The sequence below is a fragment of the Neurospora crassa genome, linkage group VII, assembly GCF_000182925.2.
Source record: "Neurospora crassa OR74A linkage group VII, whole genome shotgun sequence".
In the NCBI taxonomy this organism is placed as follows: domain Eukaryota; kingdom Fungi; phylum Ascomycota; class Sordariomycetes; order Sordariales; family Sordariaceae; genus Neurospora; species Neurospora crassa.
This window is the reverse complement of record NC_026507.1, coordinates 3,774,575-3,793,414: the sequence shown is the minus strand read 5'-3', so window position 1 is coordinate 3,793,414 and position 18,840 is coordinate 3,774,575. Positions and strand designations below refer to the sequence as shown.

Below are 18,840 nucleotides of genomic sequence, written 5' to 3'. Positions count from 1 at the left end.
CAGAGTTCACAGATATCCAAACAGTGGTCCGCACACAAAAAAAAAAAAAAAAAAAAAAAAAAAAAAAAAAAAAAAAAGGTATATTGAAAGAGAAAATATCGGGAAACTCGCAAGATGGAGGCAAATCCTGAGGATGAGCGCACGAATTACTGGAAATAGCAGTAAGCACAAAGTTGTTGTATTTGACGGAGCTTTTCGTTCTTGGCAATCAGCCCTGTTATCTCTCTTATTAGGTAGGCCCCATGCGGAATAGTACATCTCACCTGTGTGAGTTGCCTGGTGCTAGCGATGTTAGTGATTGCTGGTGCTTGCAATACTGGCAATGTTGGGGCACTGGAGGCCATGGGGAGAAATCAGAATGGAGTTTGGTTAGACAACAGCATTACCATTGCCATTGCCATTCTCATTATCGTTAACTGAGAGTTTCCCTCCGTCTCTCTAGCAGGTGTACATACCTGGATGTACAGTATGGGGGCAAGAGAGGCAAATGGTTCAGTTCACGCTACTTACCAAAACAAAACCGGTTCCTCTCGTAAAGCTTACCAGGGGTCACTGCAGTCACATCCCATTGCACGGCAACCTCGTGGGGGAGTGGGCTCGATGGGATAATTGCACCAAAAGGGTGAAGCAGCAGTGGGGGGGAAAGAATGGATAAGAGACGGATGTGAATAGGTGATGGGCCGGGGCGAGAAGGAACGGAATACCCCACAGATTGCAAAAAGATTTGGGTCCAGAGATTCCATTGGCACATCACGGAAAGAGGGAACTGAAGAGCTTGTAAGCAGGGGTCCCCGCTGCAGGGCGCACGCGAGGGTAGTAGAGGTAGCTTCAGGCCTGCTTGCTTGGCCTGCAAGGTCCCAATGGAAGCTGCTGCTGCACCGTCCGTCCGTACCGCAACCAACTGAACTCGATAGCTCGGGCAAATAAATGTTTGGAAGGCCCATCATCTGAACTTCCTTCTGACCTGAAATAGTACGTACCATACATTACACTTTTGGCCCATCACTCATCCCATCTCACATCAGCCGACTTTCACAACGAACGACTGGACCACCCATCCACCCATTGGCACTCGAATCCAGCCTCTCTGGGAGACATTGACGGTGACAAGTCCGCACTGCCATTCGACGACGACGACAACGACAACGACAACGACAACGACAACGATAACAACCTGTCACCCATCACTGTCCTCTCCTAGACTACATTCGCTCGGCTTGACGGGAATCCAGTGTTGTCCGACTCAGTGCCACCTGCCGCGACCTGCAACACCGGCCACCGACGCACAGAGCCCGCCTCGACGAACATCTGCATTGACGTCACAGGAAGCATCACATTCTGCCCCGTCCCGCCCTTGCAGCTCCTCCTCTTCTGTGCCATGAGTACAACGGCCGCCAAGGCGAGCGGCAGCTATGCCGCCGGGCCGCCCGACATTCTTCGCCCGCGCAGCCACGACCTCGGTGGTGAGGTGGCCTCGGCCAGCGACGGCGATGACCTCCTCAACGCCCTCGGCTACAAGGCCGAACTAGCGCGCACCCGCTCGACGTGGCACGTCGCCTTCATGTCCTTCGTCCTCGCCTCGATTCCTTACGGTCTGGCCACCACCCTGTACTACCCGCTGCAAAACGGCGGTCCCGTCGTTGTCATCTGGGGCTGGGTCATCATCAGTGCCATCATTCTCTGCGTTGCGGCTTCTCTTGGTGAAATCACTTCGGTTTATCCTACGGCTGGCGGTGTCTACTACCAGACTTTCATGATTGCGCCCGCCAAGTACCGGAGAGTGTCAGCCTATATTTGCGGATGGGCCTATGTCGTTGGCAACATTACCATCACCTTGGCTGTGAACTTTGGTACTGCTTTGTTTTTTGTCGCTTGTGTCAATGTTTTCCAAAATGACGATGGCAGCGATATCTGGCAGGCCGAGACGTACCAGATCTTCCTGGTGTTCTTGGCCATCACTTTGCTGTGTAACGCCATCTCGGCGCTGGGCAACAAGATCCTGCCTCTTTTGGATGTAAGTTCTTGCCGTCGTCCACAGGAAACCGATACGCAATGCTAACCTCAGTTTACCAGACCTTCGCCATTGTCTGGACCTTTGTCGGCCTCATTTGCATCCTCGTCACTATCCTCGTCGTAGCCAAGGAAGGTCGCCACTCCGGCGCTTACGCCTTCGGCCATTTCGAGCCCACCTCCGGCTGGCCCAAGGGCTGGGCCTTCTGCGTCGGTCTCCTGCACGCCGGCTATGCCACCTCGTCGACGGGCATGATCATCTCCATGTGCGAGGAAGTCCAGCGCCCCGCCACCCAGGTGCCCAAGGCCATGGTCATCACCATCGTCATCAACGCTATCGGCGGCCTGGTCTTCATGATTCCCCTCATGTTCGTCCTCCCTGACATCGCTATGCTGGTCGCCTTGCCCTCCGGACAGCCCGTCCCCACCATCCTCAAGTCCGCGGTCGGTTCCTCGGTTGGAGCCATCTGCTTACTTATTCCCCTGATGGTCTTGGGTATCCTCTGCGGCACTGCTTGCACCACCGCCGCCTCTCGCTGCACTTGGGCGTTTGCTCGCGACGGTGCCATTCCCGGAGCCAGATGGTGGAAGGAGGTGCACACCGGTTTGGATCTGCCCCTGAACGCCATGATGTTGTCCATGGTTATCCAGATCTTGCTGGGCGTCATTTACTTTGGTTCGTCGGCGGCTTTCAATGCCTTCAGTGGCGTTGGTGTCATTTGCCTGACCATTTCGTACGCGGTGCCGATTGCCGTGTCGATGATTGAAAAGCGGAAGCATGTCATTGGCGCCAAGTTCCCGCTGGGCAAGTTGGGGTGGTTCTGCAACATCGTTGCTTTGGGTATGTTTTCCTCTCCGTTTGCTGAACCCCAGTTGCTCTAGGCAGTTACTAATTCGAGAAAAAACAGCCTGGTCCTTCTTCGCAGTTCCCCTCTTCTGCATGCCCGCCTACATCCCCGTCAGCGCCGGCACCGTCAACTACGCCCCTGTCGTCTTCGTCGGCTTCACCTCCGTTTCTCTGGCGTGGTATATCACCTGGGGCCACAAGAACTACGCCGGCCCGCCTACAGAGCAAGTTGGCGAGGATGTCGCGACTATGACTACAGGTGCCGCCTCGGCGATCCCTGGCGACATTAAGAAGCCGGTACCGGTTGAGGGATCCTTGGGGAAGAAGGACTGAAAGGTGGCCAGATGTTGCTGGCTGCCGTTGCCCTCTCAACTAGGGTGGAAGAGGAAAAAAAAGAACAGAGCGATGAACTATTTCATGTAGAGATAGATTATATGATCCTTGGATATGAAAGTGAGATGGTAATGTTAATGACTTGGATATACTTTAAGGAGAGTATCATTATGGTGCTTGAGGGTACAGTGGGAAGTGGTGAACGGAAAACAGATGGTGCGGAATGGGATGTTGGTGTCAGAAACTGTTGGATTGAAAACCATCATTAGATGGGTACGGACGCCCAGAGATAGATGGCTAGACAAAACCAGCGAGACGGCGTGGAAGAAGGAGGAAGACGTGGAAAAAGATTGAGGAGGTAGAGCTGGAAAAATAGGTATATAGATACCCCATATAGAAATGACAATGTGAATGAGCATATGGTTGAAGCTGTTTGGTTCTGCCCCTGGATTCCCTTGTTCAGCCCGTGATCATACTCATCAATTGCCGCAGCCCTTTGTACGACCTCCAGGTCAATTTGTGATCTGCCATATTTCTCTCAGAATCACCTCGACCATAGCAAAGTGATGAACTATTGGTGTACGGTACCAGGCCAGACTGGAAAAAGAATATCGAAGCAAAAGAGATCGACCATCACCAAAACCAAGCTGTCGCTCTGGACTAGCCAGAAAGCGATAGCACCACGAAATCATGAACGTTACATGCATACCAACGACGCCAGCATAAGTGACAATCTATATCGACTGGCTTCAAGATTTATTAACCTCTCGTTGCGCGGTACTCCTACAGTGTCTCAAGGGTATCTGCGTACGATCGCGAGTTGGAATTTAAGGGTGGTTTTTGTTAGTGCGGTAACATTTGAACGCCCTGGCTCTGCTGTGTCTGTGATAGTATCAAATCATGACTACCTCAAGGTACCAGCGCCAAAGCCAGAGAGTTCGGGCGAAAAAGGGAGATTACTACTCAGCGTGAACATGTCAAGGGTGGTGGTGTTTCCACAGTACCTGGTTGCTACCAGATAGGTACGTGGAGGTACCTCTATGAAACCTTGGTAGAGGTAAGTTCGTTACGATGTTGAGAGCAGTCCGTAGCCGGAGAGTAAGGAAGTACGGGCAGGCCAAAGAGGTCAAACTACCTGGAGGTAGAGGTAAGAGGAGGTTCGGGGGGAAGAGGGGGGGTGGATTGGAGGGAGGGAAGTGACGACGACGATGAAAACTAAGTACCTACCTAGGTAGGTAGAAGTCTCACCAAACGAAGGAATGTCGGGTACCTTAGGGAGATGACTGCCTTTGAAAGGCGCAAGTGAGAGGATGGTCCAGGGCCTTACATCCAGTAAGTAGTGCATCATACCTAGGGTAAGTGATTTCATCTTTGTTTCTCACACTTCCATCGGAAGTGGAAGTTCTTCGTGGTGAATAAGCCGAGAATTAGAGGTAATTTGACAGACAGAGTGGGAAACGGCGTGCCAACCGCTGCCAATCTCGAAACCGTAGGTACCTTCCATCACTGTAAACTACAGTGCCCGTAGTCGCGTTCATCATGTTCTTACTTTTGGGTGCTTCCTTCCTCAAGAGGTATCTGCGGAAAGCTCATGCCGAGATACTTGTGACAATAACGGGAGAAACTGTAACCCACCCGGGTCTTCCACAAGGTACTACTCATCGAGCATCAAGGTAAACTTGGCCTGTCAATCTCAAACCATTTTGCTTTTCTCCTACCAAGTAAAAGTTGCACATCAAGCAAATTTTTTAATTTATTTCCATAAGGGACTGAACAACGCAGTGTCACTTCGCTCAACCTACCATGGAAGTTCGAAGGTTCAGGATGAACTGTGGACCATCTGTTTCCTCAGTGAGTTTTACCTCCTCACTCTTTCGTCGTGCCTTTCTGTCTTTGAGTCTCCGCAAGGTCGAGGCACACTTCAGTTCGTGGCCTTCTTCATGACAACATGTTCCACTATGCTGGCAGACTTTGCTGGCATCGGTTTTTTTTTTTTTTTTTTTTTTTTTTTTTTTTTTTTTTGTGCACTGGCTCGTGCCTAAAAACATTCCCGCTAGCACAATAACAGTCTCACCGCAAATTGATCTGGCCAATGTGATGAAGCATTATTGCAAAAATAACACCCCAATACCGAGAATAAACGAGGGGCGAAAACAACAACAATCTTTCGGGTATAGGCGACGGGAGCCGTCTCACAACTGTGTTTGCGTATACGACCACAGATGTTGTTGCTCGTCAATCAACCATCCCAAGGGTTGCTCGGATACCGGAATACAGTTACGATCGATTCACGTCGTTCGCCGGCGGTCAGTCTCAGCAAGTGAGCCAGCACTAGGTCAAGATGGCCTCCTATGCCAGGAGCCGCATTGTACGGGTCATGAACGATGCTTGTTTGGAGAGACTGCCATCGATGAGGACAAACGGAAGTCTGTTCACATGCACAAGGGTCCCTATCGCCGTTTGCTAGACCGCTCGGTCGGGTTCACGGCCTGCTGGAGGCCCGTTACTCAGTGGCCTTCCGTTTTCACCGAATGATGGGCAGGTATGTATGGCTACCTGATAATATGTCAGTTTGGTGGCTCCGAACCCGACTAGTCTTCGATATAGTAAGCCAGTGTCACCACCCCTCTCATCTTCATCGTCGACCACCAAAGCATTACTTACTCTTGAGTCACCAACTGACAGCAGAAAACCTAACGACGTGATGGCGGGGAATGGGAATATTCCACGGCTTTGGTGGAGCCCACTCGATACTGGAATTCGCGGCCTTCTAAGTAGGGATCTCCAACTGTAAGTCGAATCCTTGAATCTCTTCCAAAGAACTCCTCGCATGAAGATATTTAGGATGCATATTGACAATATCCTCTCCAATCTTAAGCGTATGCTCTTCCAACCTCGTCAAGTTTCTCATCGGGCCGTCTAAAAGCGAATACCATATCAGCAAATCTCTAATCGCCAGCCTATCCAACCCCCTTCATGCCGACCTTTCTGAACATGAAATTTCCCGCCGTAAAGGTGTGGCCGCCAAGCCAGTCGACTGGAGCACCTTCATCGACGAAGACATTTTCAACCTGTTTGTCCAATACGCATACATGGGGGATTACAAACTGCCCATCATGTCTTTCCCCGAACAAGACATTCTGCAAAAACACCAAACTTACACCGATGCCAGAAAGAAAAACCAAGATGCATATTGGATCTACGAAAGTAGCCCCTTTGTACAGCCACCAACACCTGGATCCGTGTACCGACAAATTGCGCAGATTTGGGCATTTGCCATGTTCTATAAAATGACATGGCTCCAAGCGATAACCTACAAACACATACGGACTACTTTTCAAGTCCTGATGCGGCGTCCTACTACTACTACTGCACCTGAGGGCTGTTTTGGCTTAGAAGAAAAGAAGTGGCGGGAGGTGATGGATGTGATTGGGTATATCTACCATCAGGGACGCCGGTTCTGGGATGAGGAGAAGACACAAGATGCATCTGACGGGATGAGGTCGAACATTGCATCTTTTGCGAGGACATATCTTTGCGACTGTATGATATCTTCGGTAAATGGGAGCCGAAACTTGAAGATGTGGACAAGCTTAATGGAGAAGGAGCCGAGAATCGCGGTGGATATGGTTACTCATAACGCAAAGCAGATACCATGGACGTAAAGGCATGTTGATGGCCTCTGATCTGGTATCGTCACATTGGTTGATTCAGGGTCGTAGATCAGTACGCGGCGGAAGGTCGAAGACGCTCTACAGTTTGTTTCAGGCTCAGTCTTCCTAAAAGAACCAAGCATGATTCAGATATTGTGCTACACTTGTTTACTTGAAGATATTGTTTTATTTCTCTTTCGCTTTTAACGAATGATAAACATAAACCCTAGCTATACTCACCGGGTGAACCGCCGAAAGGTTCAAATATCAAATTCCCCCATGTTTTCCTGTTCCTCCCAAACTCCAAAACCCTTCCGTCCATATTCCCACACAAGAACGCCCTAAAAGCCAAGCCAAACCCCCACATCACCACCACCTCACATGAAACTATAATAAATCGTCACGGCCGTCGTATAAACCATACAAACCACTCCCAAAACCATCATGGCCACATCCCCCACCTTGGCCCACCTCGCCGTCGCCACGCCCTTGTAGTGCAAATACGCCGGATACACGTACACCAGCGGCACGCACGCCGTGCTCCCGATCAAGGCGACAAACTTATCCAGATTACCCGTTCCCAACACTGCCACCACTGCACAAAGCACCAACAGTCCCAATCGAAACATGTTCTTGATCCACTTGGTCCTCTGACTCCTCTTGCCCGACCGATGCCCAAAGACTTTGCCCTCGATGATCCTCAGCGCCGGGAACAGCTGAACGGGCGTGCCTACCAGGACAGCAACCGAGTAGAGGAATTGTACTGCATTAACCAGCTTGCTGTCCTGCGGGAAGTTGTTGATGATTTCAATCTGCGTTTCCGTGCCAAAGGTCGCATAAGATAGGGCGCCGACGGAGGTGAAGACTAGAGTGATGATGACCATCACTATAGCCAACAACCATTCGAAGCGCTGCGGCTGGGCCATGGAGCTCTGGATCGGGAGGATCAAGCCGATTCCCTCAAAAGTAAAAATGGCGGAGCCAATCATCAGTGTGTACCGCTCCGGGTTGAAGAGGACTACGGACTTGTGGATCCCGTTTGCCGCTAGAGCGCGAATGTCGAATTGGTAAATGTATGATACGCCAATGAGGATGCAGGCGTCTGCTAGAAGTGCGGCGGGACCGAGCTTGGAGATGTTGCGGATCCACGCGAGCGGAACGAGGAGAACTACTTGGATGGCGATGAGCGCTACAGAGGATAAGGGCGCTTGGGAGCCGGGCGTGACGGCTGTTAGGAAGGAGGTCAAGTTCTCGGCGACGAAGACGATGCCGGCGCATACGAAACCGAGTTGGGAAATGGTGATGGAGGCGAGGATCAAGGTGCGCATGCGCTCGCCGGCGATGGCGGCGCCGATCTCGCCGTAGCCGCCGCCGTGATGGTGGGTGCATTGTAGCAGCAGGTGGAAGGCGATCATGGTTACTGCTGAGACAATAACCATGGCGAGCGAGGAGAACAGGAGGCCGCCGTTGGCAAAGGCCTTGGGGAGGAACATGATGCCCGTGCCGACGAAGGCTTTGATCAAAGTGAAGAAGGTCTTGGTGGTGCCGGCCGTGTGGGGACGGGCTTTGGGGACGCGCATCGAAGGGCGCCGGTGGCGGAGGAGAGCCGTGGTTTCGCCAATGCGGGTTTCCTCTTCTTCCTCTTCTTCTTCGACGGCTTCCTCGTCCGAGTCGGCGAGATCTTCGCCGGCGAAGCTGCCGTAGAGGTCAAGGAACTCAACAAAGTTGCGGGTGATGGGCATGCGGGCGGCTAGGAAGTCGTTCCCGCCGCCGCCGTGTTTCCGATGTAAGAAGGCGCGGCGGGCGCCGCCGGGGGCGAGCTGGTCGGATACGGTCATGGGCACTTCGGTGTTTTGCTCGAACTCTCGCGGGGTGTGGAAGGTGTTGGCTCGCCGGTGCAGCTGTTGTAGTTTGGCCGAGGCGTCGATCTTGAAGATGTTGCGGTGAATGTCACCTCCTTGGAGTTTGAGGGAGGAGGCGGCGCCGCCGGCCTCTACTTCGTTTGGTGTGGGTGTTGTCGAGCGCGTCCGTGTAGAGGAGGACCCCTCGGCGCTGCCGGCTGAGACCGTCTTGTTGGCCTGTGAGTGTGTCGTCGCTTCGGAGCCATGTTGGGTGGTTATGCTGTTGTGTTCGGGGTCGAATTCGGCCGTGTAGCCGGCGGGAAGATGTTCGGCGACAACCTGTGCCTCGGCTTCGCGGCGGTCTTGGGAGGTCAACGAGGTGATGGACTTGTCTGACATGGTGGTTGAGTCAAGATTAAGATGTGTGCTGTTGGGGTAGGATAGGACCTGCCCGCAGGTCAATCACTTGGATACCGCCGAGACGGGAGATATGGAAAATGGAATGGATGGTGGGAAAAAGTCGTGAAAGGTTGAAAAAGCCGGTGTGTTTCCCCAGAAGAGCGGGAAGTCTGATGGGGGTGTTGACCAAAAATGGCATCCAACCAAAGACGGGACCGGACGGGGGTCAGTCGATCGTGGGGTGATATGTACACGGTTAATGCCCGGCGGGATGATGTCATTCGCGTTTGGATGACTTTCAGGTGCACCCCCCTTTGCACCCAAATTTCAGCCTGTCGGAGCGAAGCATCCTTTTACACAGTCAATGGGACATGAATTCCAACAGCTGCAAGATCTCGATCTGATTAATAAAGAAGAGATATCAGACAAGCACGGCCTCGTCGATTCATGAGCACGGCCGGTTGTTGACGGCTCAGGTCACTGATCCCGGTTTCGTCCAGCGAATTCCAGTGAATAACAGTGACTAACAGAGCACAGGCGCATGCATTCCACCAGACGTATTTCTTTGCGCATGCCTGCGTATAAAAGTACTTTGAGCAAAGGTCTACTGTACTGAGAATCGTTAGGCCAAGTTGAGAATGACCACGGCCTTTGCTTGACCATGTTCCTAGGCATGTACTTTCCTCCATTTGCATTCGCCATGTCCCTTCCTTCTTCTTCCCACATCAAACATACCACCTCCAATAACAATGCATAGTATTTGCTACACATGTCTTCACGCCAGATACAAAGGATAGGACAGATGAACCAGAGTCCTTTCGAGATGGATCCATCAATCAGTGGCATCGACTAGCCCGTAACCATCGCCATATTGCCAAACACAAAAACGGGGCGTTAAACACATTCACTGGGAAGGGAACGCTTAGACGGCAGAAGAAAGAGTGAGTGAAACCTAAGAAATACAATGAAAGAGAAAGTATCCCAACAAGTATAGAGTGAAATGATGGAGATGGGCCATCCGAATCCTAGTATCATAGCCATTTTTCTACCGAGTGTTCAAGGACATGCAGTAACAAGACTTTTCCACTGAGGGCGAGCTGGCGAAAGTCCAAGATGCACGCAAACTCCAAATTGAATGAGGCTACAACACCCTCAAGTTCCTTCTCGTTAGCGTCATCCATACCATTAAAAGCCATCTTACAAGAACACCCATCGCCCATTGCAATTGCTCTGGCATTGTAAGAGTTCGCGTCATGAAGGTCGCTATTAAAGGATAAGAAAAGCTGAGCATTGTTACGCTCATGCTTAGAATTTCAGTAGTCTGAAACAATCATACCGGAAGTTCAAGCAATGGAAACTTCTTGAGGCTGCTTTTTGTTGGTCGACGTTTCTAGAGACGACGGTGAAAGGGCCAGAGAATGTGTTATCTCTCATCCAAGAGAAACCCACCTTGAGTCTGGCTTTCAGCATGGAACTCCAAGGAATCATCTACATGTTGGTCGTCTTTGAGGGACAATGTTGATTCTTTTGCTCAAGAGCCGTATGAATGACACTCCACCAAAGCTAATGCGCTTTAAAGCCGAGATGGTGATAGATGGCACTAGAGCTCCTGCTATTATCAGCAGAAGCCTGAAGCAAAAGGCCTCATTCTTCTCACTCTTCAGGTGGATGGTGATGCAAAAAAGCCTCCAACGGCGATAATGCAATGCACATTGTTATGTTCTGAGACTAGTTGACCATCCGTCTATCTTCCGCTTTTCTGTGCTTGTCCAAAGATCAATACCCTAAATCAGGGCTGGAAGATGAGGTGTCGGCCGAATCTATATAAGAACAAGATTTTGTGGCCGTGAGAAGTTTCTGCATAGCATACTATATCATCCTCACCTAACGGTAGCTCCAGTCCTACGCCACTCTTCAAAGTCCCGTACCGGAGAGTCACAAGCCATGGCTCCAGCTACGACACGCAAACAGCAGCGGCTCGCGCAGGAAAAGTCGACAGCGCCTTCCAAAAAACCTATAAACCCAATCATTACGCCTATTGTCAGAAATGTATCCAATATAGGCTCCAAACTGACGGCCAAGTTAGCCTCTGCCCCACCAACACGACCTTCTCCCTCCACTCTACGAGATGAGTTGCCTACCTCTAGTAAAGAAGCTCCAAAAGCCGCTTCCGATTCATTAAGAACTGCGCAAGCTTCCCCAGGTCGCAAATCCCACAATACAAGTTCGGCGTTAGCTTCTACTTCCAGCAAGCCCAGAGACGTACCTTCCAAGCCAGACCCAAGTACCTCACTAAGAAAGGATACAGCCGCAAGAAAGGCAAGGAAAAACACAGTTAGAAAGAATGTCGCTCGTGCGGCAGAGACATCCAACTCATCATTACCGGTGGCTGAAGAATCAACAAATAAGCCAGAGGCTACCGGACCCCATAAGCACACCAAAATAAAGAAAAGCTCGATGGTCAAAAGGATGGATATCGAAGCGATGATGGCCAAAGCACACGAAACTAGACGGAGGAGTAACTCGTTGGAATCTGAAAAGAGGCAGGATGCGGGTGGTGGGGAAGAGGAAGGTCAAAGGCAGCGACACGAAGAAAAGAAGAAGCAGCTGGAGCAGGGAAAGTCCGGGAGGAAGCGTCCAATGAAGGAGCTGCGTGGAGAGGGGGGAGATGAAGTGGAAGAGGAAGAAACAGGCAGAACGCGAAAGCGACTTAAGGAGTCGGAGATGGTAGAGGAGGGGGAGGTGGGGCGGGACCATGACCTACAGGATGATATCGGTCACGAAGCTGATGATCAGGGCATGGACGATGGGAGTGTCCAAAGTGGTCATAACGGACATGTTACGATAGAAAAGGAGGAGGAGGACGATGACGAAGAAGAACAGGAGGATATGGGTGACGAGATCGATGATTTTGATATGGATGATGGGAGTGTCCACGTCGATCGAGAAGGAAATGTTACTATGCATGATGTGAACAACGCGTGCCAGGCTCCTGATGGCTCACTCCAGGAGGAGGCGGAGCTTGAAGAGAGTCGAGAGAATGTGGAGGAGGAGGAGGAGGAGGAGGAGGAGGAGGAGGAGGAGGATCGGGAAGATGCGGACATGATTCCTGAGAGCGAAAGGGAAGAAGAAGTGGCTGATGCCGGTCAGACCGATGTTGAGGAGAGGGACTATGAGGAACGGGATGAAATGAAGTCTTCAGGGAGTTCAAGTGATCATGACGGGGAGGATGAAGAAGAGGAGAAAGAAGAAGAAGGGGAGGAAGAAGAGGAGGAAGAAGAGGAAGGAGAAGAGGAGGAAGAGGAGGATGAGGAAGAGGAGGATGAGGAAGAGGACGAGGTGGTGGAGGTGGAGGTGGAGAACGAGCGAGAAGAAATTGAAAAGGAAGGGATAGATGATGAGGCAGAAAATGAGGAGGAAAGGGACAATGAAGACGAGGGTGCAGAGAGTGAGTTTGAGGAAGGGGCTGGTGGAGATTCGCCGGATGCAGATGCAGGTGCAGAGCGGGATGCAGAGGAACATGTCGAGCAGGAAGGAACGGGGATCGATAAGGAAGAAAACAACGACACCACAACAGAAACCCAGGCATCAACCAACGCAGCAGAGAACGCTGAAGTCTACCAAACCGTCAAGGACTTGATTCAAAACATTCCATCGAAGCACTTCGTCTATTGCAGAACACTCGACCAGCCAGACGACATACAGCATGTGGCCTTCAAGGTTTACGATGTAGAAGAGAATGAGCACAAATTCGACACGCGGAACTTGGAGAATGATCCAGAAGCTCTCGAAAGGCTCCTCGGTGTGGCAAGGGAGATTTACAAGAAGCAAAATGGTTGGGAGTTTGGCAACCTCAAACGCGACTGTACCTTCTTTATGAGTGCGAGGAAGGAAGACGAGACGACCAAGGCAAAGCCCAAAACCAAGAAGAAACCCACGAAAGGAAAGTCCAAGGCACAAGGGTCAGAGCAGGAACAGGCGCCAACATACACAGGCCACATCATGGTGGTTGATGGTGATGATTCTGACGACGACGATGATGGTGATGAAGGCGGCGATGAAGGCGGACAGTGGAACAAGTACATCAAGAGGCTGGCGGAAGAGGCCTTAGGTGTTCTTGGGATGACACCCCATGTAAAGTTCACGCCAAAGCTGGAGTATATGTGGGTATGGGGAGAAAAGAGTCTTTTCCCAGACTACGACTTGTACGTTTCCCTCATCTGACACATTTGCTTCATGGACACAACTAATCGTGTAAACTATCACTAGATATCAAGCTGAGGAAGAAAACAAACTTGTGGGTAGACTGATGGTCATTCTAGCTGGACTCGACTATGAAGGCGGCGACTTTGCGTTCAGTTGCAAGAACAGGTGCCATTACTTTGATCCAAAGGCAGAGCCATGCCTTATTGCTACGTGAGTGTTCGGAACATCCGCGGTTTTTTCCTTGATGTGTAATAACCAAATGAACGCAGATTGAGCGGCGGTGGCGCCTTCGTTGACGCATATCAACTGACCTCCGGCTACCGTATCGCTTTAGTCTACCAGCTACATGTCCGCACAATCAAGATGGCAGCACAGAATACGGCCAAGAACGTAGTCAGTATTCTCAACGATTACGAAAAGGAATTTCTCGACGGACTCGCCACATGGCGCAACAGAGCTCAAAACGCCGACGACGACCAGCAGAATGGGATTCACCGGACGGTATATTACATCCTGAACAGACAAGTATCTGGCACGGAGGAGTTCGAACCGTCCGCCGATCTGACCCCGGCGAAGAAGCTCCAGCTGGCCTGGCTTTACAAACTTTGTAAACAAATGCCTGGCAAGCGTATTGGAGAGGAAGTCTACGAGTGGCTGCTACATATTGATCTGGCGGTACTCTTGTGCAGAATAGTCCAGCGGACTGAGAAGGATGGAACGATTTCTGTGCGTCCGGGATTTGAAGTTAATTGGACGGCAGACGCGGATATCGAAAAAGATGATTGGGATCGCAACGAGAGCGAACAAGGAATGGAGGTGAGGGAAGAGGCAATCATCAACTTTGGTGACCCCGGATTTGGGTCAAATGGATGTGATGAGTACCTGGTAACGCTGTCCCCGGTGCATCTCAGGATGCCTTGTCATGTCTTTGCCCGAGTTGCTAACCCGTACTGTTCTCTCATCCGCAGTGCATCAGGCTCAACATCGCCTAGAGACGGCTGACCGGGTCTGTCAGTCTGTCGGTCGGTCAGGCCGTCGGTCAGAAAAGAGCAGTTGCTTTCTAGGAGCGGAGTTTAGGTACCAATCTCTCAGACCGAGACACATTTGCAGCCCAATACCGTTCTCCATCTTCACAATTCTCCCACACAAAAACACCGCCGAGATCGTCATCTCACACCAAACGGTACATTTCTCTCCGTGCGGGTGGCGTCTTTCCACACTACTACCCTACAATCTCCCCATGTGTCCCGCGCATCAACAAATCCATGGTTGTTGGGTCGGAAAGTTCTGGGGATGGCCATGCTTTTTCGGTGAGGTGTGGAATGATGGAAGGAAACACCAGAACCAGGGGCTGCGGAAGCCAGGGTCATTGCGAACACACCGGCAGAACACAGATGTTCGCATTTCCCAGAGTTATCAGGCCGAGTTGCATGGGCACGGTGCTTCGATGTGCCATGGAAGCCATGTGCTCGGATATTTCGGGGGAGGCGTCCAAGCACAAGCACGGCGGGCGTTGTTACACGACATGCTACGGGAGGATAGGGGTTTGATAGGTCAAAGTTGGAAAGTGGCGGGCGAGCAGTGTTTGGTTAATGGCTGGGCGAGCCAAATTCAGGGTGTTTCCGGGGTGGTTTATTGGCTCGAAAAGTATTGGAAAGTTCAAGACAGTCAGTCAAAATGACGACGTCCAGTCAGGTTGTGTACTGTGGGAGATCTAACCTCATCACAGTGGGCTAGTGGTTTGAGACGTGAACTGTGAGATCGGGGAGTTGGGACTTTCTCCGAAGGCCAACTTGAAGATCTCCTTTGTTTTGAACAGCCCAACCGGACAAGTGAATGAAGTGTATCGTACGCTCGTGACAGGCTTTTCATCTTGTTTATCTCCTGTTGATCAACAACAACCCGTCTCCAATTACTGTGGATTCATTGGCGTTATCTCCCAGTGTCCCCCTCGTCCATACCCTCGGGTGTGGTACCCATCAGGGTTGCAGCCAAATCCAACGCGATCCAAAGTGATGGGTCGCACAGAATTTGGAGTGGCAAGGGTGAATGGACGGGTTTTGGCGTCGGGCCAACTGCGATGTTATTGCCTTGGTCCAACCACGTGGTGCATGTCGGTGGAACACCATCTATCTGTCTTCCATGTTCCCGGTCACCTTCTTTTGTAGACCGAGGGAACTTCCGGATGGAACCCTTGTTCATCATAGTCCAAGTTATGCCATTGGGAACCGAAGCAACCGCAGGTTTGGTTGGGTTGGTGGTCAAAGAGCCGACGATGGGGGCTTCATATCTACTACCTATGCAGTAGACACTAGCACTGTACCGTATAAATGCAACACGGCTCGAGATGCTTCGTTTCTCTTCACGTTCTTCCGTCTTCATTGGTGGCTTGACATAGGACAATGATACCGATGGACTTGCACACTCCGACTAGCGTGATCAACATCTTTTAGTACTTGATAACCTCGTCTCCTTCCCGTGTGGAAGAACTCCGTTGCCGCTGCGTCTCATTGTGGTCCTCCAAGCTTTGCTCGTTCACTCCATCGTTGGCGGCTTGTTGAATCCTGCCAGTTCAAAAATCAGTCATTGTTGACAGTTGGATCGAGTGAACAACCTGACAGACCTAGGATTTCCAACGAGCCGACCTTGACTTTCCGCTGTCTGTTCACCCAACAGTCATTGAGTTCACGATGGCGACCTTGAAGGATGAAGGGCTACATAAGCCCCACGATATTACAATGTCTCCGTGGGCTCTTCAGAGTTACGACGAGCCAGGAGATCACGACCTGCCCACGACTCTCGATATCGACTATCAAAAATTGTCTCTATTGCTTCAAGAAGCAGCCATATTATACCCACAGTGCGCAAAACCGAAGCTCTGCCCTACCATTCAGCCTTACACTCCAGTCACCGTTACCACCCCCGTGGTCCTGAAGCGATCTGTGGCAGTGTCGACGAAGGACCCCTTTTCGGAAGGAAACCGATCGGGCCAGGGGCCCACCCACACCACCGATTACCGAGAATACGACACACCAGCTGTACCCCTGAGGCGCAAAGACAACAGACTTCCGCTTTCGGTCAACATGAGTAGTCGTCAAAAAACTTCAACCGAGGTTTTATGGGCTGGGATCAAACCTGCTGTACTCCTGGGTATCAAACCGCGTCAAGCCAACAAAGATGGCCATACCTTCAGGACTTTAGAGTTTGAAGTACCATTAGACCATCATCATCACGGCGCCTCACAGAAAGATGCTTTGTTGAACATTCATGCAGAACTTGTAGACAGCTTTCCCAACCCTAAACCAACAACCCCCGATGCCCCAATTAGCCCCATATCCTCCCAAAAGCCCTTCATCCTCTACCTCTGCGGCGGTCCCGGAGACGGAAACCCTTCCGGCAAGGTCCCCGAGCTGAACAAGTTCTGTATCAACAGAGGCTACCAAGTCCTCTATGTCCACTACCGAGGAACGGGTCTCAGCCCCTTATTCTTCGATTCGACTGCAAAAACCAAAGTACTGAAAATGTCCGACCAAGACAAAGCCAACTACCTCGCCAAGTTCCGACAAGACAACATTGTTCGTGATCTCGAAGCAATCCGCTTGTGTCTCGAAAAAGAAGTTGCTACCAACATCAAGTGGACACTCATATGCCAGTCCTACGGCGGATGGGTCGCCACCACTTACCTCTCCTTTCTCCCTCGATCCCTAGAAGCAGTGTACATCAGTGCCGGGATGCCACCGCTGGGCAAGACGCCACGGCAGGTGTACGAGAAGACGTATGTCCATGTCTTCAGGCGAAACGAGGATTACTTCAACGAGTACTTCCCGGAAGATCAAGAGCATGTTAGGACGATCATCGAGTACTTGCGAGATAAGGCACCGTTGCAGAAAGGGGTTGGAGGACAGTCTACGCCGTTCAGAGGGTACGAACTTTATGGCGAGAATGGAGAGAGAAAAGGGTGTTATCTTACTTACCAGACGTTTATGACACTGGGACGGACGTTCGGGTCAGCGCCTGTGATCCGCAGGGACAGTGACGAAGACGGAGACGAAGAAGAGGAACCCTTATCACCTACCAGCTCCATCAGACCCCCCAAAATCCCACTTCCCTACCAAAAACTCCACCGCCTCATAACCAGCTTCATCTCCGACCTTGATCACTCCATATACCCCAGAAACGACGAAAGCACCATCTCGAAGGAAACCCTCTCCCTCTACACAAACCTCGAATCCTTCGCCCTCCACCGCCGCCCGCTCTACGCCCTCCTCCACGAAGCCATCTACTGCTCGTCCACCTGCCCCCATACCAGCCAACCATCCAACTGGGCCGCCATCGACGTCGCCTTGTCCCATCCCTCGGGCGCCTTTTCCTGGCTTTCTTCTACCTCCACCACCAACACCTCCTCCACCTCCTCCACCTCCTCTACTATTATCCCATCAGAAGAAGAAGAAGAGAAGTACTACTTCACAGGCGAAGCCATCCACCCCACCCCGCTGCTTTCCCCGCTCGGTGGTCCCGCCCTCGCTCCCTTTCTGGGCGCCGCGCATATCCTTGCGCAAAAGGCCGATTGGCCTGCTTTGTATGATCTTTGCTCGCTCCGGCGGAACCACTTATCCGCGAAGACTGAGACGGGGGTAGGGGAGGGGGAGGGGCTAGTGAAAGTGAAAGTGAGAGCGGTGGCTTACAAGCAAGACATGTATGTCGATTTGGGACTGTCACAGCAGGCGGCGGGGTTAATTGGGGGGTGTGAGTTGGTGGTTTGTCCTTTTGGGAGTTGGGGACATGGGAGTCTGAAGGAGGTGGATAAGACGGGACGGGTGTTGGGGTGGTTGTTTGATGGGTTTTGAGTACCTCTAGTCGGGTGGTGTGGAGAGAGAGTGAGTGAGAGGTGGAATGGATGGTTTGAGGATTCAGGATTGAGGTTAGAGGTTGGAGGGAAGTGATGGATGGAGGCAGCGAGGAGGGTTTCGTCCTGATTAGGTAGAGGTAGGAATGTTGGGTTGGAAAGGAAGCGACCACGGCGTTTTCGGGGTCTTGCGGAGGATTGGGCGGGTTAATCGGCCGGAGTTGGAGTTATGGGCACTCTGTCCATTTAGTTCAGATTGGGTGATTTGGTTCAGCGTCTATTCTCGTCTATTAAAAAACACAACAAGCAAGCAATTTACCTGATAGTCCATTTTCGCGGCTCATCTGGATGAACAGTCATGTCTTCCTGGCACTACTTTGGTCTTGTGTTGGTGTTTGTTGCATTCTGGTGTTGCCTTCCACTTGTCAGTTCTCGGTGCCAAAGGTACAGGACGTTATCACACTATCTCCCTCAAGCCAGATTCTGCGGGGTATCTGATAAGTAACCATCTCATTCGGTTTCACCAATCGACACGCTACATGGTATTTTTCTGCATCGAGCGTCGTCAATCTTCGCAACGCGCGATTCCACCCTACGCTGTCACCTTCGAGGATATAGCAAGTTCTTAAGGGAAAGGACAGTAATGTCAATTTTTTTTCTGTTTTTTTTTTTCTATACCTGTCGACTTATGTTGAGACTGTCACC

General features: G+C 51.3%; 5 protein-coding genes across 6 annotated transcripts; 4 read left to right on the top strand and 1 right to left on the bottom strand.

Annotated features, from left to right (window-relative positions):
- The first annotated feature begins 895 nt into the window (after nt 1–895).
- Nucleotides 896–3,615, top strand: NCU05776. 2 transcript variants are annotated; one of them, XM_011396894.1, is made up of 4 exons: nt 896–972; nt 1,026–2,014; nt 2,074–2,851; nt 2,919–3,615. In XM_011396894.1, the coding sequence occupies exons 2-4, from the start codon at nt 1,379–1,381 to the stop codon at nt 3,188–3,190; spliced, it is 1,686 nt and encodes a 561-aa protein (XP_011395196.1). In that variant the 5' UTR covers nt 896–972; nt 1,026–1,378; the 3' UTR covers nt 3,191–3,615. The 2 variants fall into 2 exon arrangements, with proteins under 2 accessions (XP_011395196.1, XP_011395195.1); XM_011396893.1 differs by having other exon boundaries at nt 896–2,014.
- A 2,279-nt stretch (nt 3,616–5,894) lies between these two features.
- On the top strand, nt 5,895–6,855 carry NCU17272 (hypothetical protein; the record flags this gene model as incomplete). Its single annotated transcript, XM_011397090.1, has 2 exons — nt 5,895–5,980; nt 6,069–6,855. 2 exons carry the CDS (start codon nt 5,895–5,897, stop codon nt 6,853–6,855), a joined length of 873 nt encoding a protein of 290 aa, XP_011395392.1.
- Nucleotides 6,856–7,000: 145 nt separating this feature from the next.
- NCU05775 (amino acid transporter) lies at nt 7,001–9,263 on the bottom strand. The gene has a single exon (XM_954942.3). The coding sequence runs from the start codon at nt 9,081–9,083 to the stop codon at nt 7,221–7,223; it is 1,863 nt and encodes a 620-aa protein (XP_960035.3). The 5' UTR covers nt 9,084–9,263; the 3' UTR covers nt 7,001–7,220.
- Nucleotides 9,264–11,027: 1,764 nt separating this feature from the next.
- Nucleotides 11,028–14,281, top strand: NCU05774 (hypothetical protein; the record flags this gene model as incomplete). The annotated part of the gene is made up of 4 exons (XM_954941.1): nt 11,028–13,288; nt 13,353–13,499; nt 13,559–14,105; nt 14,258–14,281. 4 exons carry the CDS (start codon nt 11,028–11,030, stop codon nt 14,279–14,281), a joined length of 2,979 nt encoding a protein of 992 aa, XP_960034.1.
- A 1,746-nt stretch (nt 14,282–16,027) lies between these two features.
- NCU05773 (hypothetical protein) lies at nt 16,028–18,136 on the top strand (the record flags this gene model as incomplete). The annotated part of the gene is made up of 1 exon (XM_954940.2): nt 16,028–18,136. One exon carries the CDS (start codon nt 16,028–16,030, stop codon nt 18,134–18,136), a length of 2,109 nt encoding a protein of 702 aa, XP_960033.2.
- Nucleotides 18,137–18,840: the final 704 nt, after the last annotated feature.

What these genes read in the sequence shown, in the direction of transcription:
- NCU05775 (XM_954942.3), bottom strand. Translation starts at nt 9,083, where the DNA reads ATGTCAGACAAGTCCATCACCTCGTTGACCTCCCAAGACCGCCGCGAA.
- NCU05776 (XM_011396894.1), top strand. Translation starts at nt 1,379, where the DNA reads ATGAGTACAACGGCCGCCAAGGCGAGCGGCAGCTATGCCGCCGGGCCG. An exon ending in AGATCCTGCCTCTTTTGGAT is followed by an intron (nt 2,015 to 2,073) that starts GTAAGTTCTTGC and finishes TCAGTTTACCAG; the next exon opens with ACCTTCGCCATTGTCTGGAC. An exon ending in CTGCAACATCGTTGCTTTGG is followed by an intron (nt 2,852 to 2,918) that starts GTATGTTTTCCT and finishes GAGAAAAAACAG; the next exon opens with CCTGGTCCTTCTTCGCAGTT.